The sequence below is a fragment of the Sinocyclocheilus rhinocerous genome, unplaced genomic scaffold (genome assembly GCF_001515625.1).
Source record: "Sinocyclocheilus rhinocerous isolate Xijiao unplaced genomic scaffold, SAMN03320098_v1.1 scaffold192, whole genome shotgun sequence".
NCBI lineage: Eukaryota > Metazoa > Chordata > Actinopteri > Cypriniformes > Cyprinidae > Sinocyclocheilus > Sinocyclocheilus rhinocerous.
This window is the reverse complement of record NW_015627892.1, coordinates 2002956-2022754: the sequence shown is the minus strand read 5'-3', so window position 1 is coordinate 2022754 and position 19799 is coordinate 2002956. Positions and strand designations below refer to the sequence as shown.

Sequence of the window (19799 nt, the reverse complement as noted above, 5' to 3'; positions counted from 1 at the left end):
AATTAAGCGATAGCGTTAGTTCTGGCAGGTCACGCGAGTCAAGCTTGCATCAGCTGACTCTCAGCTGATCACATCTACCTATAGGAATGCAACACCTATCACAGCATTCCTATATAAGCTCTATTCTGTATTATTCAGCAGCTTTTCAGCTTGCTCAGGAGCAAATTACCCTCCTCCATCCCCAGCTCCTCCTTTTGCCACAGTCAGGACCTGGCTTTCTGATATTCCTTGTTGAATCAGCCTCCTTTATCTTGAATAATGTTACACTTAAATATCATTAAGTACATTAATGATATCTGCTTTGTTCTGTTCTGTTAACCCTATAGGGGGGTTATTATTGCTGCTCTCCCTGCTCATTCATGACAGGCTGCATGATTGGACAGGGAGTTTTTGCCCATATGCTAAGTGTCTATCATTTTGACGATAGTAGTCCTGAAAGAAATATGGTATAATGTTCTTGCTAGGTCACTTAAAAGGTACTCAGAGAGGATACAATCTGTTTTTTTTTTCCTTTTCCACATCTTTAAATAAATGTCACAATTGATTCCAGCCCATGTAAGGATAGTATCCAAACAGTTGTTTCATTGAAAAGCACACTGAACGCTCCAGTTTTTTCCTATGGGATGTTTTGTGAAGCTTGTCAGAGTTCGCAACAGTAAACAAGGGAGGTGGAGATTAGAGAAGTGTAATTTCCCACCTTTTAGGTTTTTTTCCCCCTCTGTCTGTGTGTGTGTGTGTGTGTGTGTGTGTGTGTATGTGTGTGTGTGTGTGTGTGTGTGTGTGTGTGTGTGTGTGTGTGTGTTTTTTCACCTGATGTCTAATGCCAATTAAGTAGAATCAGAAGCATTACTTTTTACATTTATTAATTTAGCAGATGCTTTTATCCAAAGCCACTTACAAATGAGAAAAAACACAGCGGTTAATCATCAGGAACTAACAGTATTAGCAGCGCCGCAATACTAATAATCTTTTTGTTGTTGTTGTTTTGAAATAATATAATCTAATCTCTCTTTCTGTCTCTTTATCTTCAGTGCTTTGTCTGATGAAGGTCAGGAGATACTTTTGAGTCCAGAAGTAACGTACGGCCCTCCTGGCCTGACCCTTTCCTGCCCTGTTGCCTTGACAATAGCCCACTGTGCGGATGTGAGTTCAGAAGACTGGAATATCAAGCTTAAGAGACAAACCCAGGACAACAGCTGGGAGGTAAGAGAAATCTGACATAAGAATAGTATCTTAACTATTGAAGTTAGTCTTTAACTAGAATACATAGGGAAGAAATTCCTTGCCATGAAGGAGTGTAAAGTCTGAATCATGTAGTTTAATGGGAAACCACAGTGTGCTGGTAATTATAAAGTGTCATTCTGAAGTAAAAATGGTGAAGGTTAATATCTGACAGAATCAATAGACAAGTAGGCCAATGTTCCTACATCACCGAGTCACATTGAGTGCACTTTAAAGGAGCAACTGTCTGTGCTTCTCTTATTAACACCGTCCTTTCTCTTTGATATTTTGCTGTTCTTTATAAAAGTGGGATTCGTACTGCTCTTACATGTTGAAAGAACTTCATCAAAGTTGAGTTGGAGCTCACTGACGCAAACTGACCCTGGGGAAACCATCTCTGTTTGTGTTTGGGTAGCTGCGAGCGCCTGAGTATGCGACCTGACATTTCAGCAGACTATAATCAAACGCAGACACTCTAATTCAAAGACACGTCACAATACCAATCAACTCCTTCTCTTTCCATGCAAGTGAGTCATTTTGATGCCATGTTAAAGACTCTGAGACCTCTGAAATAATGAGCTTTTTTCTTGCCAGCATAATGCCAGAGCAAGTGAGAGGCAGGCTGAGAGTAATGTCCCCACAGAATTGAGAATAACACCTTTTATGTGCATTTTTACTATGTGTGAGAGAGAGACGGAACGCACACTTTAATGTGCACCCACTGATTTGTGGGTAATAGACAATGCTTTCTGTGCAATGGCGTGTTTAGACGTGAAATATCAAGCTTTCCGCCTTCGCAAATGGTTCGGGTCGCTCCGGGGGGCAAAGTTATGCTTAGCTTCAGCTATATTCAGACATTAACATGGAGACCCTGGACTCCGAGTTCCTGCTGGCCGCTACACACCCACTGTTCCTGACATTCAAATACCAGATGCATATAATAATAATCAAGCTGTGCTTCCATCTGCAGAGCTATAAAAAAAAGAGAAGCATAATTTTAGCTAAAGATCTTCACCTTTTTCTAACGTGTGTATATTCTTTTATGCTGACTGTGGATTTTATAAAGTGAAGTGGTCTGTGAAAAGCCTCAGGGTTGCCAAAAGTAAGTAGCTGTCAGTGCTTATGACAACGAGGCCTAGTTACTTTGCATTATAAGCAATTGAACCGTGTTCTAGAAAAGAAAAACAGTCGATCAGCATGGAAGCCGCTCTTGGATGTGGAGCTAAGTTATCTCTTAATAATGCTTGTACTATAAACATTACAGCATATCGTATATAATTTATGGTAAATTGTGAATGTTTTAGTTGAATGTTAAAAATATGTTTCTTTTACTCTTGGTTGGAATGCTTTTTTGTCACTGATGTTGCAGTTAAGTGAAGGTAATGGGAAGCTGTAACGCCACTCATGAATTTGACAGTTATGGTTGTTTTCAAGATGAGGGAAAGCAATTCAAAAACAGTAATTCTAGTACTGATCGTAATCAAATGTTCAAAAACATTAAATTAACAAATAAATGACATAACGGTTAGATGGTTTTCACACACACACACACACACAAAACTTCACAAAAAAGCCAAAGGAGGTTTAATTTTAGTTTAGTTTTTATATACAGTGGGTACGGAAAGTATTCAGACCAGATCAAATGGGTGCTTCTACTAAATACTGAGCATTTTTCAGTTTTTCTTTTTTAATAAATCTGCAAAGATGTCAACAATTCTGTGTTTTTCTGTCAATATGGGGTGCTGTGTGTACATTAATGAGGAAAAAAAATTAACTTAAATGATTTTAGCAAATGGCTGCAATATAACAAAGAGTGAAAAATTTAAGGGGGTCTGAATACTTTCCGTACCCACTGTATATATATGCGATAGAGCGATAGAGACATGGATCAGGGACCCCCAATACAAGCAGAGCTGTATTTTAAGCATATAGCATTCGTTATTAATAGAAACTAACCATATTATGATTAAAAATAAATTATATTATGTTTATATGTATATATTATATTAGATTTTGTTAAGATAGATCTGAACTATGCACATTATTGTTGTTGCACATGCATCACTGCCTGTATATTACTTTTTATTGTTAAAATTTAGATGTATGCATCATAACAACATGTTGAGATAAAAATCACAATTCATTAGTTGTTTGGAGTTGTTGTAAAATATTTTAATGGATTTGCAGAGTCATACATTTTTATTTTAATAGTCAGATAGACATTTACCAGAACTTTAGCTACAAGCTTATTAAAAATGAATATTTTAATTTTACTGTCAGAGAGACAAATATTTACTTGAACTTTAGCTTCAAGTTTACTAAAACATTTTAATTTTACTGTGAGATGGACAATTAAGAATCGATTCACTGGGTATCTGAAATTAGGGTTTTCTAATCTAATAAAGTGCAGATGAAATGTGTAAGCAGCGGGTCCACCATGTACAGTGAGACATTTAAGATTATTTACAAGGCATTACTTTTACCAATAATTGGAATGGAATTTAAAAATATATATTGATACGAATATTTTTTCTAGTAATCTGCATTTACATTGTATCTATTTTGACATGCCATATTTTTGTCCCATGCTAGTATCACTGCAGCTTCAGAGTGAATCACTCTGATAATTTATATGTAGAAGCCACTTCCAACACTTTCCAGCATGTAACCGTCAGTTCTCTTAGCAGCATGAAAAGCAATACCCTTATTCAACGGATTATAGCTATATAGCCTAGAAAGTGCGAAAGACTGCTCACTTTACAATTACTAAAAAGCTGTCACTCATCTCAGTTCGCGATCTCACTATGCTCCATTAAAATCAATAAGGCTGTCTACACTGCATAATGAATCTCTTACTTACATCTTGTCATTGTTTGTTAATAAGAGTGGATTTGTGAGAGCAAGCATAACTTTGCACTGAACAAAAACTCGCAGTCACCTCTTAAGCACCTCTGATTGGCCATTGCGTTCAAGAGATCAACAAACCTGTCTGTGATTGGCTACATTTCTCACTGCTGTAAAAACATGCGGTAAACAGGAACATTTCACGTTCTCCAGAGCTCAAACTCAAAAACGCAATGAAGCGTTTGCTAAATCTGTTTCGCCAATAATATTATATCATTACAGAATCAACTGAGGGTGCTCTTGCTTTCGTTTCAGGGTGCTTATATTTAAAATAGACTTTGTGATGCATTTTACACATTTTAATTTTTTTTAACAACAAATTATTTGTGATCAAACATTAATTGGCTCTGCGGACTCCCTAGGGGTTGTGGACCCCCGGTTGAAGACCCTTGATTTAAAATTGTATTTTTTTTATGTCAAAGGTAGTAAATTTCATGATTTTTGCTATGTTTATTACTTTTTTAAAACTGGAAAAAAAATTCTACTCACGCGCACTAAACTCACTGTCATGCAGAGACAGTCCAAATTTAAACAGTTAAATAGTTAAAAATGTTTTAAAATGTATACAGCTTTTGATAGAATTATGTAGATTGCATTCTTTTGCCATCTGAAAGTGAATGACATCGGTCACCATAGTTGTCCTCAATGCACCTAAACGACCCAGATCAACTTTCAAAACTGTTTATGGTGATTTGTCTACTGAAAGTTTTTTTTTTCCCTGAAAGACTTTCGTCAACTGAACAATCTGTATTTTTTTAAACAACAGTACAATCCATTGAACCCACTGAACTTATTTCCCTAACAGCCTAATTTTTATTCCTGTCAAAAAATAAAAAATGGCACTACCTTGTCTAAGGTCTGGTGCCATCTGAAAGAGATCATTAATCACCGCATTTGTCCCTAGTAGTAAACACTAATGTAATCGCAATCAATATTATGTAAATCTTTAACATATGACACAGTTGGTCTTTGACTGTGTTTGTTTGTTTCTGACAGGAGGTCATGACTGTGGAAGAGGAGAGCACCGCTTGTTACTGCCTGTTGGACACTCAGTGCTGCCACCTACTGGTGGAGAGGCCAGGGTGTTATGCTTTAGTGGGAGAGGCCCTCACACAGGAGGCAGGGAAGAGACTCCGACTGGCTGCGTTTGGAAACATGGAGCCCAACTTCCTCAACTATAGCATTCGAGTGTACTGCGTCAATGATACACCCCATGCCTTTCAGGTGTGTAAAGACTTTGTTAGTGTCTGTTATTGCTCACCACATGTGTTTCGGATGCTGATGCACTAGTGAAGAAGCAACTGGTTCATTCAAACCAATTCATGCTGGTCCTAACTGGTCTTTCCACAGGTTGCGTTTTCGGCTTTCACAGGCTTTGTAGGCATCTTAAATGTCATGATGCATATCCCCTTCACACTGCATAAGGCATTAGATGGAAATCCACGGCTTATGGGACATTTGCATTCATGGGGCAGCATGTTATGGCTAGCCGTCATGCCCTGTGGGTACTCTGGTTTTACGCTCCACTGAAAGTCAGCTGGACCAATCTTTCTCTCTCTCATACACACACACATCTCCAGCTAACTGATAGAATAGCTTCTTAAATTACAAAGACACGGTGAGCCACTCTTGCTTCACGTGGTCATTACGTGACTGAATATTTTCTGCGCACTAATTAAAAGTGATTTACATTCTGTAATGTCCAGTTGAATGGACATAGCTTTAGAGAAGTCTTTGTTCTCCACACACACGGATCGTACAATCTCTTCACGTTATTAAAGAGGTCATATGATGCTGCTAAAAAGAACATTCTTTTGTGTATTTGGTGTAATGAAATGTGTTTATGCGGTTTAAGGTTCAAAAAACACATTATTTTCCACATACTGTACATTATTGTTTCTCCTCTGTGCCCCGCCTTTCTGAAACGCGTCGATTGTGTGTTAGAACGAGCCGTTTTAGGTAGGTGTGGCTGACTCTTAACTTTTATAAAGAATATCTCTTTGGATTTGAGACTTTAGTCTTTGCAACTTTACAGATCTTCTTTATGCACCAAGAGCTTGTAACACTTCAAAGAGAAAGGAAAAATTGAAATCGCATCATATGACCCCTTTAAGAAAGCATAATATGTCATCTATATTTAATGTTTCACATGGATCTTTTCTTCTCGGTTACGGAGATGTGGAGATGACTTTGTGTTGCATTGAAGCCTCAAGACATACACAAACTAGATTAGTGGCTCTACTTTTCTCTCCAAACACACACATACACACAAAGTACTGATGTCTGGAGTGTGTTTGAACTCAAGCTAAATTAATAAACTTTAATATATGTAGGATATTATTATGCCTTCAGAAAGGTACCAGGATTTAAAGTTTTACAGTTTAGACGTCACAAGCCCTGTGTTAGAGGCAGTAAAACTACAAGGTGCTTCCTTCTACAAATGTAGAGTTTTCAGTTAACAGTTGTGTACCATAGAAAATCATTGTAACAGGGTTGACATTTTAAGATGTTAAATGTTACAAAACATAAAATAAAGTGATAAAAAGGAAACTCTAACTTGAATAGTTAACTACCTGAAAGCATGATGATGTTGTTGTTATTATTAGGGTTTTTTGTTTTGCTCTTATGCAGTAATTCATCGTGGTAACAGGGTTGACAACCTGGGAACACAAAAATATTTTCTAATAATCCTGCCAAATAAAATATAAAAAAATATAGATATAAAATAAAGAAAATATGCTAGCTTTTACCTCTGTGCTGCATATTTTGCTTTCATTAAAATGTGCATATTTAATAATATTGCAAGGAAGCAATGGACAGAAAACCTGAGGACAGGCCAAAATTTTGTGATGAATAAAAAAAAAAAAAATTACTGGGTTGTTGTTAAATTGTCTAGAAAATGTGTAGACAATTTAACAACAACCCAATGTTTTGTTACACATACCCAACCATTCAGAGGTTTGGAGTCGGTAAGTTTTAATGATTTTTAAAAAGTCACCAAGCTCACCAAGGCTGCATTTATTTATTCAAAAATATGTTAAAAATTTTAGTATTCTGAAATATTATTCTGATTTAAAATAACAGTTTTTCTCCATAATGTTTTAAATATTTTTGATAGATTTATTTATTAGTTTTGAACAATAGAAAGTTCAAAAGAACAGAATTTATTTGAAATAGAAATCTTTTGTAAGTGTAAAAGTCTTTACTGTCACTTTTGATCAATTAATGCCTCCTTTCTGAATACATGTTTTTTATTTTTTTATTTATTTTACAGTTATGTATGTAGGGGATGCCAATGTATCTTGTAGAATGGCCTGAATAAAGTCTCAATAAAAATGCTAACCTGAGGATGAAGAGTATACACGATACAATAAGCTCAATATAAAAACAATAGAAGTCAATGGAAAGTCTCCACCACAGAAAAAACTGTGTGTGTGTGTGTGTGTGTGTGTGTGTGTGTGTGTGTGTGACAGATCTCAGTTCTGTGAAGTCTTCTTCCCAAAAAGGACACACTCACGAGTGAATGGTCAAAGATTGTATTTCTCCACACCAAAGCACTCTTCCACTTTGTTTATCCAGCCGTTCACCCACCGTTTTTTCTTCTTTTGTACTCTTTGTTGTCAGCGTTGTTTGCATTTCACAAAACAGCAAATGAATTCCTCCCTGGAAACCGAATGAATTCAGGCCAGGATCGATCAGCAGCCATCACAGCGAGAGACTATTTTCCTGTCTTTGGTGACCGAGAGAGAGAAAGCGAGAGAGAGAGACCTAATGCTTTTAGTGCTACTGTGCCATTGTCAACAAATCCCACAGAACAGATGCAAAGAGCACAAAATCACCTGTGCCTTTCATCAATGCCGATTCTATCCATCCAGTGTCTCTCGCTCCTGTTCTGTATGCCATTTTGTGTGCATGTTGCATTTGTGGACATGGGAAAGGTAGACGTTTTTTTATGTTCGACCGAGATGGTAATTGAAGGCATTGTACCTTTAGATTTATTAGTTGTTGTGTTGCCAGATTTTGTTTTGTTTGTTTGTTTGTTTTTTTATATTAAGTCCAGTGTGTTATTGTAATTCCATTCTTGTAGATAAAAAATGCAATGCAGGCATTTCTTCGACTCGTTTGTTGGTTTAGGGGTTGGAAACGTCAGCCTCGCATGGAAGTTTTTAATCACTTTCCACTTCATCTTCTCAGGTTATGAAGATTAAAGGTGCCGCCATACCCAGGAAATAGTTGTTGTGTAGCGTGGGAGGGCTGTTTTTTTTCAGCTGAATAATTTAAACATGAGTAATCAGTTGAGTTCTGTTCCTGGTGTAGGGTATTGTATGTGTCAGGATGTGTTTATGCATGAGCGTTTATATCTGTATTTACTCTTCCTCGCAGGAGGTGGTATCCGTGGAACGGGGTCGAGGAGGGCGCCTCCTGGAGGAACCTAAAACCCTGCTCTTCAGAGCGAACTCTTTTAGCCTGCAGGTCTCCATCCAGGACATCCCCCAGTTCCTGTGGAGCATCAAACCTTTCACCACCTGCCAGGTGGTGTCCTCATGAATATGGATGAAGGCTTCGTATGAATATGCATGAGATGTGTTAATATGCAGATGAGGCTGAATATTAATGAGATGCCAAATTCCGGTGTTCATTTGACTGGTCGTATGAATATTAATACGGCTCTGTTTAAGGTAGTTTAGCCAGAGGCCGTGGTCGGAATCCGGTGTCTTTTTCCTGGAGATAAGGATGTTTTTTCTACCTGTATGGTTTTACAGGAAAGTGTCAATCAAATTTATGTTTTAAGGAATGATTTTAATGGACAAATTGCACAAATGTGTGATATATTACCCTTGGTTTTCAAATCCCCCAACCCTAAGTATTATAACTTTGGCACGTGATACTCAAATCAAGCATCTTGTTGAATAAAAGCAATGCTCAGATGCTTTTCAAAACAATTTTCGCTTGCCAAACAATCAAAAAATCCCTTAGACTTACAGTGAAAATGGGACCCAGATCATATTTAATGCCCTACATAGAGCTTATTTAGACTTGGGCCATTACGTCATCCTAGCAACCGCATATCAATGCTCTGGGAACCATCCAGAACACGTTAGTATCACAGTGTCAGGTTTAGCATGGACAAGCAGCACTCTCTTATCTATTGTTCTATTTGCTTCTTTTTTAGTATTTGTATTATTTTGTCAAGTTGTTTCTGTTTTTGGATGACACATTCTCAAGAGTGTTTTTCTCAGTGCTGTTTACCCACCATTCCTTTCTTTGTACAGCTTTATGACCGCAGGCACATTTTTATCCAAATCATACCCATAGCAAGCCCTGTTTTGTCATACTAGGCTGTGTTCTGGCAGGGCCGTCAGTGACATGACACTAAGAAAATTAGCTTCAGCGGCTCCAACAGCAGAATAACAAAAAGGAGGAGAGGAGGCACATATACTTCCTATCGATTCCTGCTAAAAAATATTCACTCTTTCCTCCTTCTTCTTTTGGTGCAGGAATTCTCCTTCTCTCAGGTGTGGTGCAGTAGCCAGTCTCCTCTGCAGTGTGCCTTTTCTCTGGAGCGCTACAGTCCAGCAGCCAATCAGCTCTCCTGTAAGATCAGTGTTCGGCAGGTCAAAGGTCATGAGCAGATCCTACAGGTCTACACCACCATTGCTGAGGTATGGAAGATAAAAACTTACATAATAAATACACACAAAATATTGAAATATTTCACAGTGCAACAGAATAAGATATCTTATCTGTGTTTGTAATATTGATGGTCTATTTGTTTTTGGATGAAAAAATGGATGCTGCGTAAAAAATTTTTTAAAGTGTTAAACCGAAAAACATTAAACTCACAGTTAACTTTAATTTTGACAGCCCTAATTATAATACAACTATCATATTTTTAATCAATCAAAAATGAAATACATTTTATATCACTGAAGTCTGTGTGCTGATCAATTGATATTATTGGTGTCTTTGACAAAAGTGGTCCTGGAAAACTGTATTTTGAAAACAAAAACCGGATAAACTCCCAACATTTTTTATTGAATCGAAATGTGCATTTCCCAATTGTTTTATCCCAAATTAACCCCTCTGTGAACTCTAATATGTCACTGCAATACTTCTTTCCTCCAGAGTGAAAAAGATACAGTGCCATTCTTCACACAATCAGACTGTACCATCAGCTCCCAAACGGGATCCAGGGCCTTCAAAATCCCCCTGTCCATTCGCCAGAGAATCTGCGCCACCTTCGACACAGCGAATGCCAAGGGCAAAGACTGGCAGCTCTTAGCGCAGAAACTACATATAGACAGGTGAGAAAATTATGCAAAAACACACAGCAGACAAACATGCACATGCTTTGTCCATAAGCAAGCATACAGACGGTGACATACATGCTCAAATACAAACAAAACTGGGCCTCAACATATGGAATCCAACACGTCTAATTTGCTCCATATTCTTCCAGCACATGGTCACATTAACCTTCGGCAGAGCCATAGGCAGTAGCTATGGGGCGATAATGAGATCGAACTCATGCTTCCTGCAACCGTCAGTTCCAGGAAAACGTACCTCACATCTATGACAATACACTGATAAAGATATAAACACCCTTAAAGTGACAGTTCACCCTAAAATGCAAATTGTGTCATTATTTGCTCACCCTCATGCCATTTATATCTATATCTATCTATATAGATATATATGTGCTACGTTTCTCTTTTAAAGAAATTTCTTGATTTCTTGAGCATCAGATCAGCTTATTAGAATTTTGAGTTCCACAAAATAAATAACAATAGTTTGGAAGTAAATGATTTTTGGAAGTGAATTGACTTTTCATTATTGAGTGAACTCACCCTTACCAAACAATTTTGATTTCATTCATGTGTAACATGAATGTGTTTGAACATTCATTCAGATCTTTTTGTTATTAAACTACTTTGTCTGCTCTTTGTCTTTATTCCCGCTCAAAAACATCTTTGGTCTTCTACTCAGCTAGCAATTTTTAACAACAGTTTAATTCACTAGCTGCCTGTTTTCATTTTTCTTCCATTTCCCATGATGATTTTAAAAACACTTAACAAAAACAGACCCTCCGATCAAAATGTCCAAGAGGTCTTGAGTTTAAAATCTGTCGCATGTTTATTCGCTTCACTGCAGCTTCACTTTCTTTCATGATGTGGCTTTACTTTTGTAATATTTTCACCAGGGATAAACGACAGAGTTGTTTTTTTAAATGAGGCTGGGAGAGTCGGACAGAAGGATTTAGGGGAATTTTCTAGCTGGTCAGAGCCCCAGGCAGTGTGTAATAAGAATGTCTCCTCCTTTTTAAGCGGATTTATGCAATTACCTTCTGAGGATGTGCAAGCTCTTCTAAACGGCGCAGAGGGCAATTACTCAGAGAGCTGCGGCGCAGGAGTTGGTGTAGCGCAACACTGAAACCTGCTGGAGTCTGAATACCCACAGAAAATCAAAGAATTGAAAGTGAAGTGACATGTGGCCAAGTATGGTGACCCATACTCGGAATTAGTGCTCTGCATTTATCCCATCCAAAGTGCACACACACAGCACTGAACACACACCCGGAGCAGTGGGCAGCCATTTTTTTGCTGCGGCGCCCGGGGACAATTGCATTGTTTACATCGCCCCATCAGCGCTGCGGTATATCGTTGATGAACTGGGTGATGGTGAGGTAAAATATCCTGCTGAAAAGACCAGCATGACATGTTTTGTAATCTCACAAGCTGTTTAACTAGCAACATCATGCTGGTCGGTCACCAGTTTTATCCGTGCAGACTAACCAGCTTGGAAATGAATGATGGTTATTTTTTTATTTTTTTTAAGCTGTTTTTAACTCATTGGCTGCTGTGACTCTTTGTTTTCTAAAATAACATTGGGAGGTCAGCACAAGGCCAACAGGAAGTTCTCCTGCCATAGATGAAACCCAGCTGCATTCATATGTGCGGGGCAGAAGATGAGCTATGTCTGCTGCTTTAAGACACACACCTGCAGAACTGTGATTTCCGCTTCTGTGATTCAATTGTGTCTCAAAGATGGGTTGATTTTCTTCCAGCAAAGCTTCTTTAATATCCTTCTCGCTTTTATAAACTAATTTCACCATTTTGATATGTTGTTGGGGCATACAGACATTTCAGGATAACATTATTAAATTGAAAGTTATGCAGACCGAGAATCCTTGCAATAGAGTATAATAATTCAGTGTCTCGGCGGAATAATATGAATTTATATAACCAAACTTGTGGGTTAGCTCAATAAGAATTGTAAATAAAAACATACAAAAATATAAGCACTGTGCTTATTCACAGATTTAAAACTTTTTGGTAACTCAACAGCTATTTTTACAGCGTTTATCTATCTATGTTAATGTTTTTATAATTATAAATATCATATTTATAAATATCATATTTTTAAGTGTACTGATCAAATGCTAATTTGTAATATATGAACTTTGTTACTTTAAATTTAAGAGTATTAACATTTGTTCCTGCTCTCTCTTTGCAGAGAGACTTTGTTTAGTTGTTTTTTATTCAGTTTCATTTAGTACTGTTCAGACTGTGCTGTTAATCCAAGTTTGTCCCTCTTTTTTCCCCATACAGGAACCTGGGTTATTTTGCACGCCAGACGAGCCCATCCGCTGTCATTCTGAGTTTATGGGAAGCTCAGCATCAGGAGCGGGGTGATCTGGACTCTTTGGCCAGCGCTCTAGAGGAAATCGGCAAAGTTCAGTCCAAACACTCCACCAGCGTGGACACTCTGGATTGCATCAGCAAAACAATCCCCTCCAGCGACTCCACCATGAACCGCAGCAGTGAGGAGCTCGACGCAAACCACACCTAAGAACAGTTTCATTGGAGATGAAGACTAAAACACTGTCCTTATCGGAGATAAGAGGGTACGACAAAAGGAGAGAGGATTTCTCTTTCTCTTTGCAAAGGGTTGCAAAGCCCTGCAAATAGTTGCTCCTCCCTTTCCTTGACTGATAAAAACAGAGTGTTAAAGGTGGGTTGTGACCAAATAGACAAGCTTCAGTGATTCACAGAAACTCTCACACACACAGTATTTCTATCAAGTACCCTTAAACGCATCAGAACAAACTGACTTATACACTAAGCCTGTCTGATGAAAATTTGCAGCTAAAGATTGTGGGTATGCTTTCGCGATCATTTGTTTCCATAAAGGCAAACTGAGAAAGTTCAGCAGCCTAAATGTTGCTGAAAGATGTACTCAAAGATAACCAAAACAAAACATTGTTATACATTTACTTTTGCAGCCTATCAAAATATATAATTATTATTGTTGTTATTTTTTGTCTGAAGAAGGGAATATAAAAGAAGAAAGCAAAAGACGATAATACTAAATAATGAGAAAGTGTGATTTGAAGTAAGGAATATAATAAAAAATGTAAAGGCATACTTCACCTAAAAAAAAAAAAGAAATTCTTCAAAATCATAAAAGTACTTCTTGTAACTCATCACTATAAGTCTTCTAAAGCCATATGATAACTTTGTTAGAAACAGACTGAAATTTTAATCTTTTAGGGTCTTTTTTATGGCTTGAAATCTTCGGTCCACATCCATCGACTTGTATTATGTTAAAAAAAAAATCAAAATTTGTTTTTATTCCTCAAAAGAAAGAAATTGGTAGAAATGGGATTGGAACAAAAGAGGGTGAACAAATGTTGACAGAATTGTCATTTTGGGGTAAACTGTCTCTTTAAATGTTACCAAGCTGACTGCTGATTGGTCAGAATCCTTCTCTATTAGCTGTCTCTCAAAATGACGAATGATGGACAGCTGTGTGTAAAATTCATTGGATAACCCAGTAAAAATCCATCAAACAAATTTTGACAGGAACCTCTGGTGGTTTGATCTAAAACACACATTCATTCACACATTCACATAACATCCAAGGGATGATTCCCATATGTGATTTTTTTTTCCCCTCTTGTTTTATCTTTCCTCTAAATACTTCCAGTACCAGCTTGTAACTTCATATTGACCAGATGGGATCAATGCTGACCACTGAAAAAGCATTTTAACACATCTCACCTGCTGGAAAACTACAAAATGCTGACAGGTGCACACGCATACATGCATAATAAAGCATGTATAATCAACCATGTCAGAACATAAAGCGTACAGTATCTGCCGCATCTCATCCCAGGTAATGCACATCACTTCATCGGAGTTTGAAAGATGAGCTGTGCGAGAGTGTGTTGCTAATACTAGATTATCATACAACTGTGTGAATATGTGATGAAATAGTTTGTTGCATCAGACTATAAAAAGAGATTGTGCTTTTTGACACAAAATTATTAACAAAACCTTATATATGCCGTGTCTGAGGTACATTAGGGAGGGAATGTAAGGGAAGGGAGGAAATGAGAAGGAAATAAGGAAGAGAGATGAGAAAGAGGAAAAGACATTTGAAAAGGAAGGGAGAAAGAAAAAAGAATGGCAGAAGAAATGAGAAAAGAAAAAAGAGGAGAAGAGATTTGGAAGGGAAGAGGGAACAACAGAAAAGGGAAGAGAAGAGGACCAAAAAGAGTCAATATTGAAGGAAAGGGAAAGGAAAGGAGAAGAGGAAAATATGAAAGGGATGAAGAGGAAATGGGAAAGGGGAAAAAGAGGAACAAGAAGAGGAAATGGGAAAATAAAATGACGAGGAAAAAGGTAAGGGAGAGGAAATGATTAAGGAAGAAAAGGGGAAAAGGAATAGAAAGGAAAAAGAAGAGGGAAAGGGAAGGAAATTGGAATGAAAAGGAAAAGGGAAAGCAGTGGGAATGTGCTAGTGCCAGTTTAATTTGAATAAATGATATTTTTTGCTGGCAGTGGGGGTAAAAAATTGTATTACTCCTTTATAATGTATGTATCTGCACTGATATAACAAATGGTTTTATTGTTGAGATAAAATCATTGCAAGAAGCATTCAATTGTGGACACTGAGTAACTGAATTGGCCTACTACATAGTTTCTAAAAAGAAGTATGTCAAATATGTAGAAGGTAAGAGTGTGCAGGTATGCTCTTAATGGACACTTTACTATCCCTATTGCCAATGCACAAAATTGGATTAATAATGTAAAATGTCCAGTGTTTGTTTTTCAAGCCATTTTAAATGATCATAAACTGTATGCATCTACTGCATTATTCCTAGTATTCCATCCGTGGCCTGTGTGTTGTGTGCAGCTGCAGTAAGTGATTATTAACAGCAGAGGGCAGCAGATAACTTGTTTTTCCCCTGTTTCTCTTGTAGTCTGTTTACAGCAGTGGTTCTCATCCTTTTGGGCTCTTCATTGTCCACAACAATATTCAAAAGACCCATGACTTTTCCAGTTGTTCGTGAATTACTGGATAAGGATTTAAACAAATGGTGTTACTAAACATTTCTATCTAATAAAATATTCTAGAAAAATTGATATTTATAAAATGTATTAAATGTTCATGGAATTATACAATTTTATTATTTTATATAACTTTTCCAAACTTTTTAGGCTTCCTCATATGTACAGGTTATCCAACACTGTGGAAACCCTGTTTCTTCAAAGGAAACCAACAGTTGTTGAGGGGGTGATATAACATACAGTCAGAAATATCTTGTTTGTTTGTAGGTCCTTTTTTTTAAAGCTTCTGTTATTGTTTTTGCTTTCTCTTATTTTAAATCACTTTACATGAACTCGAGGCCCCATAGTGGACCTCAGACCCATGGTTGAGAACCACTGGTTTACCGTTTTACTTTGTTTATATATTAGTTTTTTTATATATACAAGTTTATAGATTTGTTTTTCAGGCTTAGAAAATGCATGAAATTTAAAGTTCACATAAAAGTCTGTTCTGATTCAAAAAAAGTATTATTAATTGATTTATTTTATTTATTTATATAAAAATGTTTTATGCAGTGCTTTACACTTGAAATGCACTGACTCTGGTGTTTTGAAGCAAGAACACAATGCTGTTTACTTAAGGAAGGATGCCATTCCAGATGTCTCAGCCAGTGCTGACGTCTCCAGCCTGGGCCTCTGACACGCTGGGCCTGTGTGTGTGTGTGTGTGTGTGTGTGTGTGTGTGTGTGAGAGAGGCAATGACTGCTTTACACAAACATCTCAGTCACCAGTCCCTTTGCAAGTCCCTACACCGTTGCAATCCCCTAAAGTATTTACACTTCAATTTCAAATGTATTATTGGTCAAACGAATGGCTCCTGTGAAGTTGATATCTTCCCAGAAGAGGGAACTGCACATGTCCTGATGAAAAACTTCCCCTTTCCTTTGTTCTTCGAGGAGCCCAAATCAGATATGGATCAAGTCACAAGACACAGCGGGGGAATAATTTACTTAAGGCCTCAGGCGCTTTCAGGAGGTTCTAGTTTGTGAAACCGCAAACATATCCACCACACGGCACAAGTCAGTAATTACAAAACTAGCAACTCTGTTTTAAAGGACCAGTTTTATCCCTTTAAGCCTGGCCTGAGGTTGCACGTACTGTATTATACAGGCTTTTTTGTGCACTCTCATCAGTTTTTATTCATTAAATGAAGGTTTTACTGTATTCACGGTGTTGTGAGTGGGCTGCTTTGTCCCTGCTGTTCACAGGGGCAAATGAGCCTGCGACTTGAATGAACACTGCGTGTCCGCCAGATGTCAAACTCTACAGGGCAACCTCCACCCTGCTTTTTCTCATCGCCTAACTGCTGGGACAACTGTTCTCACTCAAATGGATAAAAGATGACTGTCTCTTTTTCTTTTTTCTTCTTCTCTCTCTCTCTTACTCACTCTCTCAGGGCCGGATGAAAGGCCTCCCAAACACCCACTCCATTTGCATGCCATTCAGTCCAGAACACACAGGGAGCCTGTGTGCCGGAGAGAAGAAGGAGGGAGAGGGAGAAAAGAGATAGACGGAGAGAGAGAGAGAGAGAGAGAGAGCAATGCACTGAGCAAGAAAGGTCACAGCTAACTGTATAACTGTACAGCAATTTTGAGTGCGAGAGATAACTAGATAACGCTCAAGTCCGCTTTGTGTAGTGAAAGAAAGCGAGAGACAAAAAGAGGAGCAGGGTAAAGTGGAGTCATGTGAAACTCATGAGGGCAAACCTTTCGAAAAAGGTCTGAATTGTTGCTCACCCTGTGTGCCGGAGAGAAGAAGGAGGGAGAGGGAGAAAAGAGATAGACGGAGAGAGAGAGAGAGAGAGAGAGAGCAATGCACTGAGCAAGAAAGGTCACAGCTAACTGTATAACTGTACAGCAATTTTGAGTGCGAGAGATAACTAGATAACGCTCAAGTCCGCTTTGTGTAGTGAAAGAAAGCCAGAGACAAAAAGAGGAGCAGGGTAAAGTGGAGTCATGTGAAACTCATGAGGGCAAACCTTTCGAAAAAGGTCTGAATTGCTGCTCACTGCCTTGTTTTGCAGTTTACTTCCTTTGTAGCCTGGATACAAGCGCACACTCGCTCTTTCTCTCTGTTTTATCACTTTTGTTTTTGTATGGAAGCGATCAGGGAGTTGTTTGTTCAATGCACTCAAGAAAAAGTTGGGAAAGTCAGTAATGCAAAAATGCTGCAATAAACAATGTTTATTGGTTAGTTGTAAGTTACTTTGGTGGACAATTATTTCGGATTTAGATTTAATGGAAAGGATGCATGTACTTTTACTGTAAAATATTGTAAAAAAAAAAATAATAATAATAAAATACCATAGAATTTATATAACGTATAATTTATATAATTAATAGTGAAAATCAAAAATAACGAAAATGTGCTACAGAAAACACTGTTTACTGTATAAAAAGGTTAGTTTTTGGACCTAAAAAGAATTACCATATAGTTTATATAAAGTATAATTTATATAATTTACAGTTTAATTAAAGAGCACCTTCCAAAAGTCCCTGTATGGTGCATCACATTGCATTGCTTTTTTATTGTGTTTATGTATTGTTTTATGTTACACATGGATTTAGCAAAAAAAAAGTAAAAGTCTCTGTTTCCTCATTTCTACAGTAAAACTATAGCAAAATATAGTGTGTGAAACTCTGTTTCTGTAGGGAGCAATGCAGGAAGTGTTTACTGTTCCTTTCGTGATATCTAGATCCTTAACTTTGCTCCCCAACCCCCTCCATCTCTCTTGTGCTCTTTCTCATGCCTGGCTTTTCCATTTCAGCCCTGCTGTGCTCTCTTCCATGAGTTCATTGCTGAAGATGTGGAATATTGTCTGCAGCAGACTTAATGCTGAAATGTAACCCAGAGGAATGTCTTTATGAATCCTACTCCATCACGATGAACTTTCTGAAAATGTGTGAACTTGCAACAATGAAATAATGGAACCTAAAATCGACAGCCAATAGCTTTGGTAGAACACTGCACATGTCACGGTCTGAGCAGGCAGGTTGCTTTTTTTCTTTTGGGCTAAATCTTACATACAAAAAGGCTCTGTGATATTGCCTTGATTTTTACATATGGTAATGCATTGATATTTGTAGATATATCTTGGGAGTAACATGCAAATGCAGTCAGTATCTGTGGTGTACAGCAATGTCCAAAAGCCTGAGGCCACTAGTTGTTCTTACTTTTACTATATTGCTTTATTTAAACGCAAAAATTGTTTCTCCAAAGTAATAATTATAGGATCTAGTATTTACTTTTTTTTTGTAATTTTGAATATACATTTGAATATGTAGTTTATATACTGTCATTTAAATGTAATGTAATACAGTATATTTTGAGTTTATTGCAATGAAATGTGACTCTATATATATAAATACACACACACACACGATAACATTGTAATTTTAAAAATACTGTATTACATTACATTACTGAATACATTAATATTTCTGTACATTATTAAGAATCATAATTTCACAGAATGGGAAAAAATAAAAAAGTTAAATGTCTAGAAAATGCAAAAATGGACTTTGGATTTTTGACTTTGATGTGATTTATATTTGTGATATAGATACAGTATATAGGTATAGTAATATACAGTAAAATGTGCCGTCACAACTGTATCAAATTTGCATCATCCAATCAGAGTGTCGGAGTCAGAACTATCCATTTCACATTGACTGTAAATCTGAGTTAGGGGCCACATTAGATGGGTATCATTACTTCAGAGAGTGAAGCTTCAGGCACAGTAGTGGAACACAGACTGTCTTTTATGGATAGTAACTACAGCAATCAGATTAGAGTTAGCATAAGCACATCTACTACTGTGAATAATTTCATCACATGTGTCCATGAGTACAGTCCTACAAGGGACCTTGTTTGTTTGAGTGAATTAGTGTGTTTCTGGAGAGACAGATGTATACTCTTTGTGTTTGACCACAGCGCGCGCACACACACACTCCCCCAGTCGGCGTCAAGTCGCATGCTTTGAATTACTGTACATTTACGCCTGGTAAGAAGCCATGGGCCAACTGCCTTAGACTGGACCAGACAACAGTCTGAATCAACTGTCTCTCTCTGTCTTATTTTCTTTTCTTCTATGTATCTATCAGAGCTTTTTTCATCTTTATTTGCTTACTGTCTCCGTCTGTCCTTCCCTCATTTATTACGTTCCTTTTTCCCCTCTTTCTTCAGCTCATCAGAGCTGTTCTCTCTTTACATTGGCATTCAGTCCCCCGTCTGTTTTTCTTTATTCTTGTCTAATCCACTCTTTCATTTTTCCTGCTTTTT

At 37.5% G+C, this 19799-nt stretch overlaps 1 protein-coding gene across 2 annotated transcripts in view; it reads left to right on the top strand.

Moving 5' to 3' along the window:
- Positions 1-13343, top strand: part of LOC107736897 (netrin receptor UNC5D-like) — a 240457-nt gene extending 227114 nt beyond the window's left edge. For both annotated transcript variants that reach the window (XM_016548287.1, XM_016548286.1), the window contains exons 12-17: positions 1032-1203; positions 5122-5349; positions 8509-8658; positions 9624-9788; positions 10252-10430; positions 12735-13343. In XM_016548287.1, the coding sequence (XP_016403773.1) occupies positions 1032-1203; positions 5122-5349; positions 8509-8658; positions 9624-9788; positions 10252-10430; positions 12735-12975 (1135 nt within the window). In that variant the 3' untranslated portion in view covers positions 12976-13343. The remainder of the gene's footprint in view (positions 1-1031; positions 1204-5121; positions 5350-8508; positions 8659-9623; positions 9789-10251; positions 10431-12734) is intronic.
- The last annotated feature ends 6456 nt before the right edge of the window (positions 13344-19799 follow it).